We start from the raw sequence: 21,073 nt of genomic DNA, 5'->3' as shown, positions 1-21,073 counted from the left end.
GTTAAGAAGGACTAACTGGAAAACGCATGATGTAGATCACGATGCTCAAACGCGATGCATGTTGACGTTGTGCGAACAGGTTGCATGGTGGAAAATCAGAGAGGAACGGACAGAGAAACACACATACGCGAGTCCCGAAAATTGTTTACTTGGCCAACCGGCCTTATACTCCCAAAAGTCTGAAGGACGGCAGTCAACGGGTGCCGGTGGAGGGAATCGATCTCACGACAATCAGAGAAGTCTATAGGAGGGACAAGGCGCAGACTAGCTGGTGAAGTATGACGATGGAAAAATACCCAGAGACATGGGACGCGGACAGGGATGACTAGAGGTGAGTGCGGGTAAGCAAACTTGAACCCGCACCCGCACCGTACCCGCGCGTGTGTGACCCGCACCCGCAAGAATTTTATCTGGGCGACCCGCACCCGCAGTGCTGTCTGTATACCCGCATACCCGCATTGGGACCCGCAGGGGGAGGTATTCCTCCTCCACTTTACCGCTGTTTCTATTTTACAACAATGAAAATTCTGAGTGTTGGCTACGTGTCTCGGACGGCCCCAGTCGTATGCCAATAAAACTGCAATTCAACAGAGAGCCATATACGTCTGCATTAATAATCGAACTCGCCCGTCAGCACTTGCCTCCTGCAGTCTGGCACATGGATTTATACGGCCAACGACATAGGGCACTGCTGAGCTCGCGTGTGACAGAGAGGGATCACCTATAGTTGGCCATGGAGTGAGGGTCATGCGGGTACACCCACATTTTACCCGCGGTCGCAATGCGGGTACACCCGCATTTGACCTGCTACCCGCAGCGATCGCGAGTTCCTACCCGCAAATCGTGACCATGTGCGGGTAACTGCGGGTACCCGCGGGTATACCCGCTACCGCGCTCAGCTCTAGAGATGACATCACACAAGCTCTCAGACACAGCAAATGTTTTAATTACATTCCAAGACCTTTTAAACTCAAGAAACTTAGAAGAGAGGAAGGAGTTGCAATAGAGGGAAGGCGGACGCAGTTTCCTCTGCTTTGTATCTCGTACAGCTAACGGAGACAAGCTTTTGGCGCCATTCTTTTCTTTCCAAAGGACAACACCTTTACACCTTACAACACCGTAAATATGGCCATTCTCCTTCGCCGCTGTTGGAGTAAAGACGTCTCGTTCCATCAACTATACAGGGTGTTTCAGTTAAATCCCCGGGCTAAATATTTTTCGCGAACGGGTGCACCAATCGAAGAACTTTCTTTTTTACAAGTATCTATCCGATACCGCCTACAAGTTGCGCACCGTGTGAATGAGTGGGAGGCACTCATTATTTAAATAAATATTAAAATGGGTTTCGTGAAAAAACATAACTTCTAAAGCAAGGCGCTGTCGGCATGAAAATGATCACTACCCGTTTTTGGAACTTCAGAGGACACCTTTTAGAGAAAAATCTGCCCCCGAAGCTGGTCATTCGCTGCAGTAATTAATTGATTTCGGTTTACATAACTTTGTCGTGGCTGGTCGCTGTGAAGCGCTAAGGGACCAGTTAATTACTGCAACAAATGACCCGCTTCGGGGGCAGATTTTTCTCTAAAACGTGTCCACTGAAGTTCCCCCAAAAGGGGTACTGATCATTTTAATCATTTGAATTGTTATTTAAATAATGAGCGCCTCCCACTTATTCACACGGTGCGCAGCTTGTAGGTTGTATCGGGCAGATACTTGTAAAAAAGAAAGTTCTTCGAATGGAGCACACGTTCGCGAATTATTTAGCCCGGAGATTTAACTGAAACACCCTGTATAGGGATGCAAGAAGCACGGGAGGGCTATTCGATACAAGTTTGTCAAAGATTTGAAGGCGAGGGACGCATTGACGAATAATGTGGTACGGACGCGTCAAATGAAATCTTGCTGTCACTTCGCTTCCCTCTGCTCTATCTCGTCCGAGTATGATCAAGTGATGACGGCGAAGCGCAGCGTGGCCAACTCTGGCGGGCTGCGCGGAACGCTGCGGCGACTGCGAAACTTTGCGTCGGACTATAAATCAGCCTTTAGGGCTAGAGTCACTAAATAAGCTACGCTTCAGAGTAACGACACTGAGGCAAAAACAGCCGCCATGTTGTTTCGGATGACCTCCAGCCCCACCTCTATTTTGGCAGTAGAAATAGATGAAGATGAAGTTCAGCAGTGGAAGAAGACAACACTTCGAAGAGCGCTAAATGGATGGCGCTGGAGGTCATCCGAAACAACATGGCGGCTCAGTGTCGATACTCTGAAGCGTAGCTTATTTAGTGACTCTATTTAGGGCCAGTTCTCACTTGGCGACGCCCGACGCGGCGTCGTGAGCAGGCGGCGGAAGTAGAGGTGCATTTCCACCGCCCTGTCAGCGCTCACGATTTTCATGTTCCCACCGCAGTGGCATTCCGTCGTACAAAGCAGACAAAAAATCAGGAGGCGTGGCCTTTCTGTGTCACCTAATTGGTCGCCAGCTGTCGTTCTCGGCAGCTCTCGCCGACGTCGTGAAAGAAGGTCGGCATGGCAATTTTTTTGGCTCGGCGCCTCTCCTCTCCCGACTCCGGAAATGCGCGACCATTTCCGCCGCCCGCTCACGACGCCGCGTCGGGCGTCGCCAAGTGAGAACTGGCCCTTAGAGAGCTCTGAGTTGACCACCGCAGAATGTATGTTGTGACTGAGTTAAACGGGCGTTCAGACCAACATAGCAGAATCCATTTGCTAACAGCGTCACTTTTACCATAAACAAATTAGTGTTTGTGTCTCGCGCCCACTGAGAATAACAAACACCGTTAAACGGGAAAGACGCAGTCATACTGGCAGGCATTGCGCTTGTCCCATCCTACAGTTGGCAATACAACTGGAAAGACGGAAGGCACTAGAAAAACAACTTGGATATGTGAACTTGTGTTGTGTCGTCTTCTTCTTCGTTCAGTGTCTCAGGGCGTTCCTCCATCGTAAGAGAGGTGTGACAGATTTTTCGTGAAGTGCCATCATTCTGATCATTGCTTCTGAGTTATGTTGTGCGTGTCTTACGTGTTCGCTCAGCCTCTGCAGTTCACGTTCCCAAAACTCGGTGGAGGGAACCCCAATAGGCAAACTGGAGAATGAATCGCTTCACACAATGCATTTTATCTGATAGGCCAACTGAGGTTAAAAAAAAAAAGCTGCGACTGAGGAGGCTCTTGTGCTCCGTTAAAGTATTTTCTGGAAAAAGAAGGTTGCAGGAGAGCATAGAGGCTAGAAGGAAAACGGGGAGGAGGATCGGAGGAAAGCAAAGAACTTGAACGGGGCTCTTCCCTCTCTCAATGTACTGCTTGCGACATACTTGTTTGATATCTCCAGCCCCCGTAAAAGCGGGTTACCGAACCACGTTGCTGTGCTACCGTCGCCTTCGCCTCACTTCCGTTCCCCTGGTGGTGACGGGGCTGCGCAGCGCCACCAGACGGGAGAGATGGCGATCCGATAATCGCGCGTCGTCTGCTAGCTCGGCTAGCTCCAAATGCGTCGCCGGGGCAGCGCTTTCCTCGGAATGCGGACAGCGAATGCATGGACGGATGAATGGTCAGTACACCACAGGAATAACACATGGGGAACAATCAAGAAAGTGTTGATAAGCTTATCAACACTTTCTCGATTGTTCCTAAGGTGTTGTTCCGCCCTCTACGCTTCCCCGCCCAGGCGAATGAGCGCAGTGATTGAGAGTGGCTGGGCACCAACGCGTTACTGAGGCCCAGTGCTCCACAGCGTTTCTTTTCCTCATTTCGTATAAATTTATTATTTCTTTTTTTATCCTAGCCAGCAAGCGAGGCTTGCTTGCTTGCTTCACATAACACTAGTAAATAAAATGAGGTAATCCCTCGCTTGTGCCAGTTTCACGGAGCAGCCGTGGTCCCTTGCATTACTGTGACACCTTTCACAAAAAGTCCTGACGACCCCAGGAACTGCTCAAATGTGGCCTAATCTTGGTGTACTTATGTTTCAAAAACAATAAACAGGAACAAAAAGAAACAGGTTACAATTTCCATTCCACTCCGCATTCCGAGGAAAGCGCTGCCCCGTCGACGCATTTGGAGCTAGCAGACGACGCGCGGTTATCGGATCGCCATCTCTCCCGTCTGGTGGCGCTGCGCAGCCCCGTCGCCACGTCACCGCCCGCTACAAAGGGAACAGCCACTATCCAACCATCCAACCAACCAAGCCACTAGGGGAACGGAAGTGAGGTGAAGGCGACGGTAGCACAGCAACTTGGTTCGGTAACCCGCTTTTACGGGGGCTGGAGATATCAAACAAGTATGTCGCAAGCAGTACGCGCTCTGAGGGAGTCATATTGAATCAGCCGAGGGAACGTTGCGCATTTGTAGCCCGTGAAAGCAGGCGCAATTCCAAAAACTGTTAGCAACACTTGCTCCGCTGCTTCTGTTGGCTACGGGTTTTGTCACAGTCCGCCCCTATACCAGCTGTAGCCAAGGCTGGTCGGGCTGGTCGAGGCAGCGGCGGGGACGGCACCCAGTGATTTTCCCAGGATTTTCTTCCATGGGGGGGGGGGGGGGTTGGAAATCAGTGGTAGGGTGCGACATAATATGTGACGGCCTCTCATGATGTCACAACCACGTGACCATATCCTATGACGTCACGTATGTTGTGATCCAGTGGCTTTTCCCAGGATTTCCGTTTTGAGGGAATCGGGATTTGAAGGAGTGCAATGGGGGCCACACATGTGCGCTTTAGAAGACTTGCCCATTAACAACTGTGTTTCTGACTAAATGTAGCGCAAACAGTAACGCTTTATTACGGTGAACATTGTTTTGCTGCTCTCAAAATACCACCGAATGTAGTTCAGGGCTGTGAGCATCTTCATTTCTGGTAGAAATGTTGCGTGACATTAAAAACAGAAAACGAGGACAGGTCACGAGAAACGCAAAAAAAACACACGCATGCACACATGACGCAGAGCAGTTCTCGTCATGTGAAGCGGTAAGTTTCCCCTTCATAGCCCCCTTGGTTTCCGAACCCATTTTTCAAAAGCTTTATCTATTAACTCGTGCTCGTGCTCGTCGGCGCTGCCATCAGGCGTCACCTGCTGTCGCGGAATCTGTGGTTCTTCGATGGATACTTCATCAGAGCGTCAACGTGCGGAGGAAGCATTTGCGAATGTTCTGAGCAGAGTATTCGATTCATAGAACCATTCATGAAACCAATATTTTAGTGCAAGAGCACAACACTCGGTCTCGTTCCTGTATATCTCTTTCACAAGTACAGTTACCACATATTTAGCAACATGATCCACCGAGTGCAGCGTACGATGATCCGGTGTAACCACGCTAAACCGCTGTTACCATTTTTATGTTTGACTCACAGCGCTCACACCAGTAGGCATCGTAAATATCAAGGCTCGATTTGAATGCTGGACACGGCAGGATGACACTGCCCTGGGGGTGTGTGTCATGAGCAATTCCTGGGGGGTGTTCGACAATTTTTTTTTTGGGGGGGGGTGTTGTGGAGGGGTGCTGGGAAAATCACTGACGGCGCCCCCTTGTACCGTCCGTGTCGTGCCTGTGTCTCTTCGTGTCTGTTTCTTTCGTTCTATCTGTCAAATTTTAGGGTTTCATGGATTATGGCTGTGTTACTGTTCCAAAACATTTTTTTGCGATATCTTTGGTGTATGCTTACCGGATTTTTTTTTGTTTTTTTTTGCATGCACCGCGGCAACAGTAGCTGATTCAATATGGCGCTCCCCTCGCCCGTACACTCTTAAAAATGAACTTCACCACATAGCACGCTCCTAGCCAACTATCACCCCGAATGACAACGTTCTCGCCCCTGATTTGTTGAAAGCGGGAGTAGGAGCCTATTTTGTGCCGTGCATAATGGCCACAAAATAGGCTCCACCTCCCGTTTTCAACAAATCACGGGCGAGAACGTTGTCATTCGGGATGATGGTTGGCTAGGAGCGTGCTATCTGGTGAAGTTCATTTCTAAGAGTGTACGTCCCAGTTTCGGAGTTTTCCTTCTAGCATACCCTTAAGATTTCTATGCACCAGAGGGTGGAGGGGCGTGTTTATGCTATGCTCTTCAGCAAAGTCGTTCAGTCTCCATGCAAAGTTCTGTATATGGCCATACACATTAAACTATTTTCCGCATAATAAGATCAAGTTGAGTGGTAGTGTTAAGAGGAATTAGATCCTTCCTATGATGTGTGTTTCAGGAGGTGAACAGCACTCGATGCTCGGAGCACGGAACGTATTCTTGCGGAGTCTGCTCTTGTGACACCAAATATTCGGGGCTACACTGCGAGTGCCTCGATAAGGACATCGACATGCACAGGGCTCTCTGCCAACCGTATGTGTTATACGAAAGCGACTTTCAAACAATCCAAGTGGAGAATAGAATAGAAATAGAAATAGAGAGAGAGAGAAAAAAAAAGGGAAACGTAGGTCGCACTATAGCTCAAGGACATACGTGCTGAAATAATGTTTTAAATCATTCAGTGCATTCGCACGGCAAGCATCCTGGAATCCAAGTGGAGATATCTTGCCTTTGTATTAATTCGCCGGTGTTAACATTAGCAGCCTTTATCTACGGTAGTAGGCCTGTGTTTCAATTTTCCGTATGACGTAATCAACTAAAAAAAAATGAAAGAAACTCTAAAGAAACAACATAATTGAACCTCTGGTTGCAATAAGGGGATAAGTCGACTTATATCCCCTTTTTGCTACTTTTTGTGCAATGACATCTACATACCAGTATGTACCTGCCACAGAAAATATAGGACCGTATTGCAATTTATTGGCCCGCTACAGGAGAGTAAGAAACGGGAAATGCGTGTGTGTCATAGGGACGGACAATCAGATCAGGTCCTTTTCTCGGTTTGAGATTTTTCGACTAATCGCCTTGTTGCATACAGAGGTTCAATTGTGAGAGCCTTGTATGGCGGAAACATTTTGGACGTGAGATCGCTGTCTTCGCCGTGTTATCCAAATCACCTTCCTTTTTTTTTTTTCAGGAGTAATTCCACAACAGAGCTATGCAGCGGCAGAGGCGATTGCATCTGTGGTCAATGCGAATGCCACACGAGTGCAGTAAGTACAACAATTACCTTCGCTTGTATTCTGAAAGGAAACGCGGAGTATAAAGAATTCGTTTTAGTGCCACCCCTGGTCATTCTTAAATGGACCATGAAAGAATATTTGACAAGCCTACGACCATTCCAATTCGTTCGTCTGTACTGAAACATTCACGATGTGAAATATAACGTTGAAACAACAACAACAGCACATACAGGGTGTCCCAGAAAACGTGTCATTGAATTATAATAAAAAATCTACGCCACCTAGAATCATGCGGTCAACGGCCTTTGTTCTTATTAGGTTTTTGCCACCTTGTAAAGTTAATGTCATGTACCCCAAGTTTAATTATGCAAATATTTGCGAACTGAACTCAGAAATTTGCCAAGGGAAGGTCACTTTTTTACCCCACCAATATGAAGAGCGTGCCGAATTCACTCAAATTCATGATAATTGGCAGTGATATTCACGAGCTATCCCATCGGAAAAAAATAGCCGATTATCATGCTTTTCGGAGCACCGGACCATAACGCGCGATGCCTCCAGTTCGTTTTGCTCACCCCACCTTCCCTTTTCTGAGCGCAATCGCTCGCAGTCCGACGAAAGGAGGTTCCGAAACCAGCCCACAGAGTGATAGTAGAAAAAGTAACAGTTCCTAAAATTGGGAGAGGGAAAGCATTATCCCAGCGAAGGTCGGACGTGATAAGCCATGCCTGCGTTATCTCTTTCTGCGATGCCGGGGTGGGCTGGGTTTCCAACCTCCTTTCGTCGGACTGACACAGATTGCGCTGAAAAATTCATCGTGCGCTATTCTGTACGACCTCCGTAGTGCATGATGTTCGGCTATTTTTTCCGATGGGATAGCTCCTGAATATCCCTGTCAATTATAATTAATTTGAGTAAATTAGACACGCTCTTCACATTTCCGACTTAAGCTCGCAAAAATTTACATAATTAAACTTAGGTCACACGACATTCACATGAGGAGGTGGCAAAAACCCAGTAAGAACAAATACCGTTGACCGCATGACTCTAGGTGGTGTAGCTTTTTTATTATAATTCAATGACACGTTTTCTGGGACACCCTGTATTTTCTGATGATGAAGTGGGGAGGTTTTCCACTCTTGGAGTGGAACGCTACCCCATAGCTAGGGGGTCTAATATGGGTGGTGACAATGATGAGTGATGACGATGAAAGATGACGGGAATGATCGGAGCGGCGATGGCGATGGCTGAACGTGATTGTGATGGTGGGAATGTCCGAGACCGCTGCTGGGGTCATAATGAGATCCTCACGTCATGTGTTTGGCTTCGTTGAGGCGACAGGCCTATAACGTTGAAAATCGTTCAAGTAACGAAAATATTCCATAATAACCACGGCCGCGAACGGGGGCCGCTATGACCCGCCTGCGATGCGAAATGGCCGTGACGTCAAACACAGGTGATGTTGCCGATTCGCGGACGGTTTTTTTTTTTTTTTGCGAGCAAATTGCACAATTAGCTAGCAAGCTTCCAAACTTCGTCATGAAATATGTTTTAATCTGACCTGGCGCTAAGATCGTATCTAATCGCTGACACAGAAGCCTCCCGGAGGTGCAATGTAACCGTTATGTAACCGGCATACCGGAGCACGGTTTTCTCTCTGAGCTTCTTCTTCTAGAGTCACTAAATAAGCTACGCTTCAGAGTAACGACACTGAGGCAAAAACAGCTGCCATGTTGCTTCGGTTGACCTCCAGCCCCACCTCTATTTTGGCAGTAGAAATAGATGAAGATGAAGTTCAGCAGTGGAAGAAGACAAGACTTCGAAGAGCGCTAAATGGATGGCGCTGGAAGTCATCCGAAACAACATGGCGGCTCAGTGTCGATACTCTGAAGCGTAGCTTATTTAGTGACTCTAGCTTCTTTGTCAGAAAATGTCTCTGTTAGTGACCTTGCGGGAGCTGCTGCTGCGCGCGGGACGATTCCTAGACGCTGTGTGCGTTTTATAATCTTCTTGAATCGCAGGCAATTTGCGTTTCGCCATATTTCTGCTGATTTTGACGCCATATGTACGACAACGTCGTTTGTTGTCGAAACCGAAACCATGCGCTCACGGACTACCAAGGGTGTATGCTAACGATCGTCCACAATCGTATCAGTATCAATGGTATCAAAATTATTTTAGTTCGCTCAATGCCGTCGTTGAAAGGTAACCTGTGCATCCATCTTGTGTCAGTATCAGTTGGTTGCTACTTGTGACGCTGAATATCTCAAAGAATAAAACTTCACCGCATAGCACGCTATGCTCCAACCATTGCCACGAATGATACTCTTAAAAATGAACTTTACCACATAGCACATTCCTAGCCAGCCATCATCTCGAATGACATGATTCTTTCCCCTGATTTGCAGAAAACGGGGGGCGTACGCCTTTTTTGTGACACTTATGCAGTTCATAATTGTCACAAAATGGCGTACGCCTCCCGTTTCCAAGAAATAAGGGGAGAGTACGATGTCACTCATTCGAGATGATGGTTGGCTAGGAGCGTGCTATTCGGTGAAGCATTTTTAAGAGTGTACACTGTTAAAACAGAACTTCACCACATAGCACGCTCCTAGCCAACCATCATTCCGGATAATATCAATCTGTACCCTGATATGTTCAAAACAGGGATGAGGCGCCTATCTGGGACAAGATAACGCGTCCCAGATAGGCGCCTCCTCTCATTTTTAACAAATCAATACACAGAATGATATCATTCGGAATGATGGTTGGCTATGAGAGTGCTATGTGGGGAAGTTCTGTTTTAACAGTGTAGCGCTAACCCTTCTGATTCGAAGAGAGAGGGAGGCATACGCCTTTTTGTAGCAATTATAATTTTTACAGGTCGACATGAAAGGGCGTACGCCCCCTCCTCTTCGAATCAGAAACGGTAACTCTATCATTCACGGCAATAGTTGGCGCAGAGCGCACTCTTAAAAATGAACTGCACCGCATAGCACGCTCCTAGCCAACCGTCATCTCAAACGATACCGTTAACTACCCTGATTTGTTGAAAACGGGAGGCGTACGCCTTTTTTGTGACACTTATGCTGTTCATAATTGTCACAGAAAAGGCGTACGCCCCCGTTTTCAACAAATCAGGGCAGATAACGGTATCATTCGAGATGATGGTTGGCTAGGAGCGTGCTATGCGGTGAAGTTCATTTTTAAGAGTGCGTGCTATGCGGTGAACTTCTGTTCGTTCTGTAGTCGTGACGACGCCCACTTCTGTGTGGCCAACAACGACGAGCCGATCCTTCCATTACCCTTCCCCCCTCTCTTTTTCAGAGTGTAAACTCTAAAAACAGAACTTCACCCCATAGCACCCTATGCTCCAACCATGGCCAAGAATGATAGTGTTATCGCTTGTGATTGGAAGAGAGAGGGGGGCGTACACCTTTTTGTGGCAATTTTCATATATCCAAATTGACACAAAAAGGCGTACGCCCCTTCTCTCTTCGAATCAGAAGCGATAACCATATCATTCGCGACAATAGTTGGCGCACAGCGTGCTATGCGGTAAAGTTCTGTTTTTAGCGTGTAGTTATGACATACACACACACACACACATAAAGGGACGCTGATAAGATGGGGCCAATGCCGGCCATAGCATGCTGGGCGCTTCCTCAGTGCCATTAATAGATAGTGAGAGATGATGGTGATGATGTATCTATAACGTGTCACCATGCAGACGTTGATTTTCTTGTAAAACCCGTATTCTCTACCTGCATTAGGCGGGTCGTATCTTTGGTCGCTGGTGCGAATGCGACACATTCTCCTGTGCAAGAGACGCTCTGTCGCACGTTTGTGGAGGAGACGAGCGAGGCGAGTGTTGTGGCGGAGAATGTCTTTGCAAGGACGGATGGACGGGGTCGGACTGCTCTTGCACCACGGACACATCGACATGTGTGGCCCCCGGAGAAGACAGGATATGCAGCGGACACGGAGAATGCGTCTGCGGTGCTTGCGTTTGCCAAGCTGATGAAAGAGGACGTTACGCCGGCGACTTCTGTCAAGACTGCAGTGTACGTTAACTCCTTTTGTTCCTGTTAACTAAGGGCTAAAAGCACTGAATGTATATGTGATAGGAGAGATATGTTTAATGCTGATAGAAAGAAAAAAAAAAGAAGGGAAAGCCATGATATAGGCTGGCTAATCCCATAAACAAACACAAACAAAAGGATGAAGCAGCAGAGACACAGAAAATTATGAAGAAATACAGGAAAAGACAGCACAGACAGACATGTCATAGGTCGAATATATGTATGCCCTGTCTTGCTAGCTAGGCAGAATGGTAAGTACTGAAACCAGGTGGATAGATGCCGCTATCCTGCAAAATTTATCCGTGCCATTAGCCGTAAATATGACGTTGTGTGCGTGCATAGATGTTCTCTGCTGAAACAACCGCGCTTGCAGCAACGTATACACTGTTAAAACAGAACTTCACCACATAGCACGCTCCTAGCCAAACGTCATTCCGAATGATATCATTTTGTGTCCTTATTTGCTGAAAATGGAGTCGCCCATCTAGGACAACATTATGCTTGTCCCAGATTGACGCCTCCCCCTGTTTTTGAACAAATCATGGCACAGAATGATATCATTCGGTATGGCGGTTGGCTAAGAGCGTGCTATATGGTGAAGTCCTGTTTTAACAGTATAGGAATGTGCCATCCAGGAATAATCGCATGTTGAAACAGCCGGAAGGGACTTGGAAAGGATAAATCGGAGCACTCTCACTTCGTGTACCGGATATCACCCGCATCTTGTCTTAGCATCCCGCAAGCTGAAAGCGCGTGACATCCAAATAATTCCTTTCTGCAGGCGTGTGCAGGAAGGTGTTCGGAGTTCCGCAACTGCGTGCAGTGCAGCATATTTGGCAGCGGCGAGCTCAGCGAGGCAGAATGTAGGCACAACTGTTCTGAACTCAACATCATCGAGGTTGACGCTGCAGAAGGTAAGTCTCATGTATCTTTCTGTTGCCTGAGTTTGTGGAACGGTAACTGGGACTGGTACAGCTCCGGTCAACCTCAATAATAACACTGGAAAAAATGTGGTCTCGTTCCTGAGCGCGATTACAGCAACCCTTTCCTTTCTTTCTTTTTGTTTATTTTCAGTTTCTTTTTTGGAATCGCAAGCTGTCAACAGCCTGGCTGACATTTCCCTTTTCGTTTATTCTTCACTCTATTAAACATATCCCCCTCCCCCCCTTGGGGCCACGAGGACATCTGAATTGAACAAAATTATTCTGTTAGCTAAGCACAGTGATTTTGTTCACTTAACATTCCCTCAGTGCTCCAAGGGCGGCTGTTATCGCGCTGGTAAATATGACCGAACTTTTTCCAGCGTTATTATTAAGTTTGACCCGAGCTGTACCTTGGAGGCTGATACGAAAGTCAGCGGTACGTCCGGCGTCGATTATGAAATCGATAACTCTCGGTAGATTACAGTAATGATGTACATGAATGGCCATCACGAGTGCTGTTAAAGGGATTGTCGCGTCCGGGAAAGCCATATCCACGAAACTGATACCATGTTCGGCATCCCAAAAGTACTTCGACATTAAATATAAAATTGAAGGATGATTGATGTATTTAATGCGGCAAATGCGTTAGCACTCAGCCGGCCCACCAACTACCATTATCCACCCCTAAGTATCACTAACTGTTACTAACTACACTGTCACAACAGCGGCGCAAGCCTTCATCCACGACGGCGGCGTATTTTGAAACGCTGCTTGCTCTCTTGTGATATGATGTGATAGAAAAAAGAAAAAAGAAAGAAAAGAAAAGGGGATTTAAGTCACGGCAACGTCTTTCGCTCTTCCTCCGTCTCGTTCGCCTGCGTTCGACGCCGAGCAGCGCTACCCGCTGCCTGACGTTGCTTGCGTTGTTTCTCGGTTCCGGCAGCTCGTCTTCTTCGCTCAGGATCCGTCTTCTTTTGGCGCCTACTTGTCCTGCCGTAGCGAGGACGTCAACTCTAATATTACACTCAAATTTGTTCTGGTACTGACACGACGCCCGCTCTTGGGTGATTACGGCGTAGCTGGTTGATGTCACGTCATCGAGTTTATGGCGCGTCACCGCGAGGCTTTCTCTCTCTCTCTCTCTCTTACGGTCTCTCTCAAGGAATTGAGGGCTTCCTGAGGCGCATGCGAAGCATAAGTCTCTTGCGCGTACTACCGCTCAGCTTTGTCCACTGTCCTGGTGCAAAAATACATGCTATGTGCGTCCTGCTGCAGCAGAAACAGTAAAATTTGTGGATGTCCTTTAATGTAATCGCACTCTTTGGAAAGTGCACAGATTGTGCAAAGCTATAATAACAAATAAAAGACCTGTAAAGTACTTTTTCTCCATGGACACTGGCAACCACACACGAGGGAGATCGAAGCATCTTGGTGCAGCCGTGACAACATAAGCAAAACCACGTCTGGGATTGTGCGAGGCGAGAATTATAACACGAGTGCAAACATTTTTCGTTTTTAGCAACCAAGCCAGATGCCCGAAAGTGCGTCTTCAAGGATGATGATGACTGCTCATTCATATTCGTCTACTATTATGACGACAAGAACTCCCCCGTTATTGAGGTGCAGACTACAAAAGGTCAGTGTCCACTTCTGCGTAACTACCAAGAACAAAGCCTGCAAAAGTGATCGGCAAGGATTTGGGTGAACTTGCTGTTAAGCGTAATGTCAGCAAGTCTCCAGGCTTTTCTCACTTAACGACGACTAAGGCTATAAAAGCAGCTTCTCACGAAGAAGATAAACCAAAGCCAATCGTCATTGAGTCCTCATTTCTTTAAAAATGAGAGGCATAAGTCTTTTTGTGCAAAAAGTTACGTCCTCTCATCAAATCAGAAGCGATGAGTGGCCTTATGCTGTTTCTCTTCGTGGAATGTAATCTCAATTGGTGACACAAAATACATGTATTTCAGAGTGCGGTCCGGGTGCCTACCTGTGGTACATAGTAGGAGGTGTCATCGGTGGGATTCTGCTGGTCGGCCTTTTCGTCGTCTGCGTTCTGCGATTTGTGATTTACCTCAAGGACAAGATGGAGTACGAAAGATTCGAAAAGGAACTTGAAAGCACGCAATGGGGATCGGTAAGGACATGCATGCATTTTGCAAATACACTGTGCAAAGCTATATCATAAATGTAACGGTGGAACATACGGTTCATGACGCATCTTTTCCCCTCACAACATCTGCAAGATTTGTAATGTGAATCGGCACTGCACATTATCAAGCTAATAACGAGCAGTTGGAAGAACTGGTGCAACCCGAACCCGAACTGGTGCAACCCAAGCCACGGGCATTGTGTGGGCACTAAGAAAATCAACAACAACCACAACAGATAAATGAATGATGATGAATGGGGAAATAGAATTAAGAGACGTCATAATCAAATTTGTACTCGCTCAGAATCAATCAACTATCGGTATCACATGAAGTAATAAAGTGTGGGGTGGCGCCTCGTTTCGTTACATCTGTGAACGAAAGTATCGACCAACTCACATACAAGTTTAAACATAGGTCGAACGGTTTCTTTGTTTTAATCCACCCCCCAAAAAATCGACCATCGTCTCAGTAATAACTATGAAACTCGCAATAATGGCTGGAGGAGGCCGTCATGTTTTTCTTGTTTTTTTTTTTGTTGTTTTGTTCTATTTTCCCATCGTGCTTGCGCTTGTCCCTTACCCTGTGTCGTACTCTGCTCTGGCCTCTGCATCGAATTTATTGTCGACGTAGGGTTGCCTTTTTGGGGATATTCTTTCTCTTTATCTCCTTTTTTTTTTCTTCTCCAGTTTGTCGATTTGGATTCGGGTTTACACGATAATCCGAGATGGTAACTAATGATTAAGGGTGAATACCCATCGACTGTTGCACACGCTGAAACCTAGCATTCCTTCCATGGACTGTTTTGAGGAAACGCATTCTTGCATATGTTCATCACTGACTACAATTTGTATTTTGATCGATCAATCGGCGTAAGCATATTTACGCTCTTTCTTGCAGGGAACCAATCCTCTATTCAAGGGAGCAGTGTCCAACTTCAGCAATCCCATGTACGAGAAGGGTCACAGCTCCGCCATATCAACCGGATAAAGCTTCACATGGTGCTCCTATAGTTCTCACAAAGTGTGCCATAATACCACTTCTCGGATATGTTCCCGTTCATGCTTTGTCTTTTTTTTTTTGAGAGAGTGAGAGCAATTTACGTGCAGCGCATCATAGGGCTTGCATCAATGGAACCAAAGTGCTACAAACCAGACTTGTGCCCGTTACCGAAAAAAAGGAACTAAATACCGTTACCCGTTACTTCAGAAAAAAGTAACTAAATACGTTACTCGTTACCAACATACAAAAGTAACGAGTTCTCGTTACTCACAGGTAACGAGTTACTTTTACGTTACCGCAGCATATTTAAAGGAGCCAACAAACACGCCGTCACTTGCCTTCAACTCTTTATTAATGAGGAATTGCACTTCAGGAGGAGCTGATACTCGAAATTTGTCGTCCGTCCTTCGTGTTCCGTGTCTCTCGGCCTGTTACCATGAATCTATATCAGTTTGCCTGGACCTTCTCCCTTGTTTCCGAAGTGGGGGTGATCGGAGATTACGAAAAAACAAGAAAAAAAAACACTGGTTTTCGTTCCACGGATCACCAACGGTTCCCCAAAACAGACGAGGGGCTGCGTCATAATTTAGAGCGCTCAGAAGCTTAGCAAAGATAAGAAAAGTCGAAACGCGTTTTTTGTAGCCATAGCACAATTGGTGGCCATTCTTGGGAAGGAGTGATGGTCAGAGATTACGGAAACAAGAGAAAGGACAACAACACATCCAGTGAGGGACTGCAATAATACTTTAAGTCACACGTCACGCAGGTCAAATCTGCAGGCATTGCGCCACACGGAATGCCGAAATGTGCTCCCAGTGCTCAAGAAAAGGAACGAGTAACGTCAGTAACGAGTTACCAATTTTTGTAACTGATTCCGTTACTATTACAATTTTTTAAAAAGTAACTGAATCGTTACTTCGTTACCAAAAAAAGTAACCGTTACCAAGTAACGAGTTACTTGTAACGCGTTAGGCACAACTCTGCTACAAACGAGCTTTAAATAGAGCAGTAACTTAGTCATTGTGTGGAAAAACGTTGTGTGAACTGTGAGTGGAAAAGCACTGTTTGGCTACGATGTGCATTTGGACACGAAACGTAGAAAAGCAAAGTCTGCGCAATAACCGTGCATTTGATTTTTCTTTTCGTCGGTCGTTGAATAAGGCTGCCCTTTTTTTCTTCATTGTTCCTATATAGTGTTCTTCCTTGTGTCATCACTCTCGCTATTTTCTAAATATTTATCTATCTACATTTCGGTGCACGATACGCATTTTGTACACGTGACGTCACTCCCAGTGAAGTGCCACGGTGGGATTTCCTACCATGGTGTAGGCCCTCACCTTCAATCTATAGGTTCAGCGCCTGCACAAGCTTATGAAGGCGTAGTTGGTACCAATCCAAGGTGTGTAGACAGCAAAAAGACGCGGACAGAAGAACGATGACACGGACTGCTGCTAACTCTCAACTGATAGACTTTATCGGACGAAACGAGTTTAAATACTTGTGATACATCAGTTTGTATACAAAGAATTGATAGCGAACACAACGAATTCAGTCCCGTTTTACATTGGTACGCACGTATCAGCGCGCCATCGCTGAACCTATCTCACGCGGATATAGGATATCTTGGGATGACGTAGCAAGCTCTGAGCTGGCACAAGATAGTGTGTAGAAACAGCGACGGGCTTCAACGTTATGTTCGCTATCAATTCTTTGTATACAAACTGATGTGTCACGAGTATTTAAACTTGTTTCATCCAATACAGTCTATCAGTTGAGAGTTAGCAGGCGTTCGTGTCGCGTGATGTGAGTCTTTTTGCTGTCTACACATCACCGCATGCATCCTGTTCGAAGCAATACGGTGGAATGACGTCAAGCATAACGGAATTATCGAGCTTTGATCTAGAAGGTATCCCTCCAACATGAATGACTCACTTAATAGTACGTGGATAAGACTCGAAGTACAGGCCAACTGGTGAAACATGACGAAAAGTAACCCCGACATAGAGGGAACACGCAGACAACCAGAACAAATTGCTTAATAGCAAGTAGCTTAATAACGTCACAGCATTTTCGTGCCTCGGCCGCTACACGCGTATGTGTTGATGTGGAAATAATGGAGCTGCAGAAGGGGCGTGCGATAAGTGTATGTCCGAAAGAAAACTACGCACGTAAAAATCGGGGCAAAGAAAGCCGCACAAATACAGGAACTATACATACACTCTACCTGTAACGCTAGTTTGAACGTATCTCTAATCCAGAGGATGTTCCTAGACTGAGTTGCAGCACTATCTTGTGTGCGCTGTTTTAGATCTAGTCTGTGTCGAAATCCAGACGGTAGCCGCCAAGCGGGATATGCCCATGTCTCGGGATAAAGAGGGAAGACTGTTTCATAAGCTTTTCACCATGATTTTGCTCTGATTGTCAGTTGCATCTGGTGGCCAACGGGTATTGGCAACGGAGTTTAGAGCTAATTAGCACAGCTAAAAACGCCGCAGCAGAAACTGTTGTAATTTCGGTTCCGCTTTTCTTTCTCGAGCATGTGTTTTTGGTTTCGACAGTCAGAAGCACGGCAATTTGCTTTGTGTTTATTTCACGTTGTACCGCTTGAGATGTTTGATGTGTATCACATGCAGATAGCGCGAATAATTTCGACTAGAAACACTACTGATGGAAGCCTGTGCAAGTGCAGCGTTGAAAGGACACAGCGCTCGAAATACTCAACTCTTTATTAGTTTCTTACCACTTCATATACGTTGTTGCTTCTATATACAACAAGAATTGCTAGAAAGCAAGCGAGCTGGTGATTAGAATTCATATTACTAAAACCAGGAGATTAGGGAACTACGAAAACAGACACTCACGGACACAGTCTTAAATACAGCTCCATTATATCCACCTTACATTCCACAATTTCTGAGGGTCAGACCAGCCATGACCGCTTCGTCGGGTTAGTTGTAGGCCATTTTCTTGAAAGAGAAAGTGCTTTAGTGTTCTTATGCTAGGTAACAGAAGAACAGAAGACGAACAGGGGGGGGGGGGGGGGTAGAGGCACACAATGATGTTTTCCCTGGCACATATATATATATATATATATGTATATGTGAGGGATCCTTATGGTATTGCCGGGAAAGATACGAAATCGTGAAAATGTCGTACCGAAGATTACTCTGTAAGTTCGAGTGCTGCGAAATTTCCCAATGACGAAAACATATGAAGCCCTTGATCCCGGATGCGAGTTATGTATCTGGTACCTATTTGTTCTCAATACAGTGAACCCTCGTTAATATGACACCCGATAATATGACATGCTCACTTTATGACAGTTTTTCTTGGGAACCGTTCCGCCGCCATGTAAATCCAACTCGTTAATATGACAATCCACTTATCCGACTATGACTGAGATTTTTGTCACAAGTAGTGTCAAACACAGGTATTATCTTCTCGTTATTATGACCACGTCGCATGACCCGCACAGTAGCCCCAGGGAGAGGCTACACACGTACCTCAGGCAGAGGTTGACAAGTGTTGAAGTAGGGCGCCAAGGTTTGGGATGACTCCTGATTTTGTTGACCTCGGAATTACTCATAGCATTTTTCGGACTGCACTGTAGTGCTTAAAACAGCAGTGAGCACGACACCAGGTCACACTGTGCTGCTGCTGTTGTGCACCTAAGAATGGCCGGAACGAAGCGGTCTCTGAGGTCAGCGGATTGTGCGTTTCTCGTTAGTATGACAATTCGCTTTATGACCAAAATCTGCGGGAACGGTGGTGGTCATATTAACGAGGGTTCACTGCAGTATCAACTTATGGGTGTGTTTTATTGGAGTCATAACGTATACGTAAGAGCTCATTTGGTGCTGGCTGTTGGTTTTGCTTAGACAAACTTTTGTTGTACCATCCAACATTCACTTGAAACGAAGTCAGGAATGGTATGAGACAAAGGTGACAACTCGTGTACCGAGCATTTAATGTGCAATTCACGAGTTGAAAAACATTGCAATTTTATTTGGTGCTTATACGTTTCCTACGTGCACTAGCGTACTTGAGAGTCCCTAATCAATCTGCATAATTGAAGCTCCACCTTTGGTATTTGCATAGCATTACTTATTTTCCTCGTTTTTGTATGTGTATCTTGTACTTCTTTGGTGGCATCTCATCATCGTATCTCTATTTGTGTGTGTGTGTGTGTTTGGTGGCATATAACTAAGGAAGTAGAATACGACATTCCTAAATTGGCTCAAAACGAAAAGAAAAGGTATCGTAAGTGCTTAATTCGCAAACGAGATCACGCACTTTCGTTCCGTGCCTTACGGGGTCTTTCTTTTGTGAAGCTCGATGAATTTAAGTGTTGATCACCGCATTTTTGCTAACTACCGTTTGCTTTGTATTTTCTCTTTAGCGTTACAATATGGTTCTCTTCATCAGGAACTGAACTATAGCTCGGATAACATCTATACAAGAGAACGTTCAGTTCCTTATGAAGATAATAATAATAATATTATCATTCACAAGGAACTGAACATTCTATTGTATAGATGTTATCCGAGCTATAGTATCTTGGTCAGTCGTTCTCTCAAATTTAATATATATATCTGTATTACATTGTAATGTTGCCGTAAAGGAACGGTCACATCCGGACACCAATCTATGAAGCCGATACCAGTATGTTCCGTATCGGCGGAAAATGTACTTTGCCAATTTTTTTCAGCCCAAAAGTGCTTAGATAGTAAACGAATGGATTTTAAAGATAAGCCCTGCTTTCCCAGCTGCAGAGGCTCCAGCGGCGTGACGTCAGTCCCTAAGCGGAGGAGTGAGAGTGCGGCGCTGAGAGGAGGAAAGGCGTCGTCCAGAAGCCAGCGCCATTCCTTTTTTCAAGGCCGTACTCTCAACATGGGCCGCTGCCATTGAACAACAATGAACCCACGCCACTCTTTCGCGTGGGCATTTCGGTACCGTAGTCACTGGTTCAGGAGGAATCAAATGACTGTTCAGTTTCAAAATGGACCGGAACGGCTGCGACCGTCCCTTTAAAGAAGAGAGGTCGCAATACTTTAATATGTGTGGGGGATCACATCGTGTACGCATTGTTCTGCACGCAAGATTTGTTACGTGTCGTGGTTGGCAGGATGGAAACCCTTCGACATACTTGCGCGTACGGCTCTGACGTTAGACGAACGAGAGCCACTCCCACTGGTTTTCTCCCACGGTCGCTTCTACTTGCAATGACGTCACATCATTTTGTACTTTGTGTCACAGTGCGTCGGTATATACTTTGGGGTGCCGATTTTCTGCACGCGTATTGCCCCATTTGCTGTAAAAATTTGGAATGCAGGTTCACGTCGATGTAAATACCCGCCATTCATAACTCGGGGGGCCAATTGTCAATACCTCTTTAATATCGCAGTTCTAGTCATAGTTATGTTAAGCTGGTCAATGTAAATACTGTACGTTCCTCGAGTGACGCAGGTTGCTTGAGAGTATTGGTGCCAAAGCAAATGGTGCGCTTACAAGAGTTCAGCTATACACAGTCGCTGGTGATTCCCATGTTCAATGCGTTCTGGCTTTTCTGTCGTCGCTGGGCGGAACGGGATACACTTTGCGTCAAAGTGACCGCTTACCTGGATAACTGGCGTCTCTATGCGCTTCTCGTGCAAATCGTAATCGTCATTTCTGGGATTTAAAACTCAATTACCTATGCTACGTGCGAAGAAAATTGCGATTGTGCCGTGCCATGGAACGCCCAAAATTGCGGTCGAATGATCATCCGTACACGCACGGCATAGTAGCATGTACAGTATCTACTCGCATAATGACCGCGCCTTTTTACCCGAAAACGTAGCCCCATAAAGAGAGTACGTTAATTA

General features: G+C 46.1%; 1 protein-coding gene across 1 annotated transcript in view; it reads left to right on the top strand.

Annotated features, from left to right (window-relative positions):
- Positions 1–16,692, top strand: part of LOC135366427 (integrin beta-PS-like) — an 88,520-nt gene extending 71,828 nt beyond the window's left edge. Inside the window, exons 16-22 of the mRNA XM_064599122.1 lie at positions 6,212–6,345; positions 7,010–7,085; positions 10,829–11,119; positions 11,919–12,051; positions 13,580–13,696; positions 14,028–14,194; positions 15,108–16,692. Of these exons, the coding sequence (XP_064455192.1) occupies positions 6,212–6,345; positions 7,010–7,085; positions 10,829–11,119; positions 11,919–12,051; positions 13,580–13,696; positions 14,028–14,194; positions 15,108–15,197 (1,008 nt within the window). The 3' untranslated portion in view covers positions 15,198–16,692. The remainder of the gene's footprint in view (positions 1–6,211; positions 6,346–7,009; positions 7,086–10,828; positions 11,120–11,918; positions 12,052–13,579; positions 13,697–14,027; positions 14,195–15,107) is intronic.
- Positions 16,693–21,073: the final 4,381 nt, after the last annotated feature.

The sequence above is a fragment of the Ornithodoros turicata genome, chromosome 8 (genome assembly GCF_037126465.1).
Source record: "Ornithodoros turicata isolate Travis chromosome 8, ASM3712646v1, whole genome shotgun sequence".
In the NCBI taxonomy this organism is placed as follows: domain Eukaryota; kingdom Metazoa; phylum Arthropoda; class Arachnida; order Ixodida; family Argasidae; genus Ornithodoros; species Ornithodoros turicata.
Note: the sequence above shows the minus strand (reverse complement) of the source record. Positions and strands in the feature narration are given on the sequence as shown.